This window comes from Colobus angolensis, unplaced genomic scaffold (genome assembly GCF_000951035.1).
Source record: "Colobus angolensis palliatus isolate OR3802 unplaced genomic scaffold, Cang.pa_1.0 Scaffold8, whole genome shotgun sequence".
Lineage (NCBI taxonomy): Eukaryota > Metazoa > Chordata > Mammalia > Primates > Cercopithecidae > Colobus > Colobus angolensis.
The window spans coordinates 17,044,624-17,047,403 of record NW_012121820.1 but is presented as its reverse complement, the minus strand read 5'-3'; the positions used below and the strand labels follow the sequence as shown (position 1 = coordinate 17,047,403).

At 54.3% G+C, this 2,780-nt stretch overlaps 1 protein-coding gene across 2 annotated transcripts in view; it reads right to left on the bottom strand.

Annotated features, from left to right (window-relative positions):
• The window catches only part of SOGA1 (suppressor of glucose, autophagy associated 1), a 95,536-nt gene that overhangs the window by 22,938 nt on the left and 69,818 nt on the right, over nucleotides 1–2,780 (bottom strand). Inside the window, exon 14 of one of the 2 annotated variants that reach the window (XM_011929093.1) lies at nucleotides 411–1,761. In XM_011929093.1, the coding sequence (XP_011784483.1) occupies nucleotides 411–1,761 (1,351 nt within the window). The remainder of the gene's footprint in view (nucleotides 1–410; nucleotides 1,762–2,780) is intronic. The other variant, XM_011929094.1, reaches the window with a different exon arrangement.

Genomic DNA, 2,780 nt, shown 5'->3' with positions numbered 1-2,780 from the left:
TTTTATATCTATATGTGTATATATAAATATCTATATACATAAATAGATATAAAAATATATACATATATATGTATCTATTTTTTGAGACGGAGTCTTACTCTGTCACCCAGGCTGGAGTGCAGTGGCACAATCTCAGCTCACTGCCGCCTCCGCCTACTGTGTTCAAGTAATTCTCCTGCCTCAACCTCCAGAGTAGCTGGGATGACAGATGCACGCCACCACGCCTGGCCAATTTTTGTATTTTTAGTAGAGATGGGGTTTTCACCATGTTGGCCAGACTGGTCTCAAACTCCTGATCTCAGGTGATTCGCCCGCCTCGGCCCATACTTCTGAACTTAAAAACCCAAAGAGCTTGGACCTTATATAGTAACTCCACCTACCAAGAAAAAGGACAGATCCCACCCACCTACCTCACTGGGAAGGATCATGGCTCCGTCTCCGTCCCGGAGGACACCATCCTTCCCCATCTGGGGAAGCATGGTGAGTCTGGCCTCCTCGCTGCTGCCCGACTTGGATGCTTTCTTGTTCAGGATCCTGGCTACACCCTCCGGCTGATGGTAGCTGGCTGGGGAGAGGGGTTCTGGCTTCTTGGTGCCCTCCTCTCCTGCTGCCGAGGTGGGGCTTGGTGCCCGGCCGCACACATTACGGAAGAACTCCTGCACAATGCCATACTTGGGAGGCTCGGGCTTGGCCCGCGTCTCAGACATGCCCAGTTTCCAGACAGACTCCGTGCTCCCTGAGTGCTCCACCACACTGAAGAGGCTAGAGAGTCCATCATTGATGTTTCTCAATACAGGGCTGTCCCGCGTGGTGGTGGAGCGGGCCCAGGCCGAGCCGTTCTGCTTGCCCTGGTGCAGGTTCCACAGGCTGCGGTCCTTGCTGCTATCCAGCTTGGACACAGACCGCCTCTGGAGCTTTGGCGAGCCATACTTGGGGGAGCAGCAGGGCCGCTCGATGCGTGAATGAACCTTGTCCAGGGAGGAGGAGATCTGCTTGCTGCGCACAGACACGAGTGAAGAGCTTCGGGGTGACCAGGCCTTGCCATGGAGGCTGCTGCGGGGTGGGTCGGTCTGCAGGCCCACGCTGACCGTGCGGATGGTCTGTGTGCCCACACTGGCCAGGCCCACCGTCTGGCTGGACGTGCTCTTCACTTTCCTCTCCAGTGAGCCGGAGCGCATGGCCTGGCGCACGCAGTTGGTGATCTCCTTCATGTCATCACTCATGTTGCCTGACATCTCGAAGTCATGCAGGGCCGCTGGGAAGCTAGGCCCGGCCGCTGAGGGGCTGCTGGCTGAGCCTCCGTCCAGGCGCTGCCGTGAGAAGTTGCAGAGCCACCGACCATAGGAGCTCTCAGCCAGCCCATCAGCCTCGGCCGACTCTTTGGGCTTGGCTGTGGTGAAGAGGAAGCCGGGCTCGATAATGATCTTGCCCTCTTTGTCATGAACCACAGGGACTCCCAGGCGCCGGGCCACTGGGGGGCTATAGTAGACTCGGATGCCTGTCTTGTCGGGAGCTGTGTAGCTGCGCTGCATCTGCCTCCCTGGGGGCTCCTGGCAGCCCAGGGCACCCAGGTGGTTACAGTCCCTTGATGAGAGCCCAGGCTTCTCCTTGGTGTCTTTCTCTGGATCCCCAGGCTCAGAACTCACAAAGCCAAAGGCAGGGTTGTTAGGCAGCTTCTTGCCGCGGGCGTCTCCGCCAGCAAGATAAGGGGAACAGTCGAGCAAACTTTCAAACTCAGACATGGAGGAAACAGATTTGGTTCTGCAAAGGGCAGAGGAGGAAACATGGTTATTAGTGGAAATAACACTGAGGACACACTCTGGTCTACCATCCTGGTCCGTGTGCTGCGCAAGGGCAGAGACCAGGACTGTCTTGTTCACCTCTTGTAGAAGATGTTGTTGGTGCCCAGCCCCACATTCTGTCTGCATTTTCTTTCTTTCTTTTTTTTTTTTTCCCAAACAGGTCTTGAAATGTCACCCAGGCTGGAATGCAGTGGTGCAATCACAGCTCACTGCAGCCTTAAACTCCTGGGCTCAAGTGATCTTCCCATTTCAGCTTCCAGAGCAGCTGGGACTACAGAGGTACACTACCACATCTGGCTAATTTTTTTTTTTATTTGAGACAGAGTCTCGTTCTATCACCCAGGCTGGAGTGCAGTGGCATGATCTCGGCTCACTACAACTTCTACCCTCCGGGTTCAAGCGATTCTCCTGTCTCAGACTCTGGAGCAGATGAAATTACAGGCGTGCGCCACCACGTCTGGCTAATTTTTATATTTTTAGTAGAGGCGGGGTTTCTCCATGTTGGCCAGGCTGGTCTGGAACTCCTGACGTCAGGTGATCCACCCGCCTCAGCCTCCCAAAGTGCTGGGATTACAGACGTGAGCCACCGAGCCCAGCCTAATGCCTGGCTAATTTTTAAAAAATGTTTTGTAGAGTTGGGGGTCTCCCTATGTTGCCCAGGCTGGTCTCAAACTCCTGGCCTCAAGCAGTCTTCCTGCCTCTGCCTCTCAAAATGCTGGGAATACAGGCATGAGCCACTGCACCTGGCCTCTCTCTGCACTTTCACCTATACACCTAAAACTGCATACTCTGAACTGCATACTCCACCATTCTCTACCTGATGGCTTTTTTCCTGCCTGTGGGATCATACTTGGCTGTCCTCCACATAGAAGAAGCTAGACCCAGCACTTTGGGATGCTGAGGCAGGCAGATCACCTGAGGTCAGGAATTTGAGACCAGCCTGACCAAGATGGTGAAACCCTGTCTCTTACTAAAAAT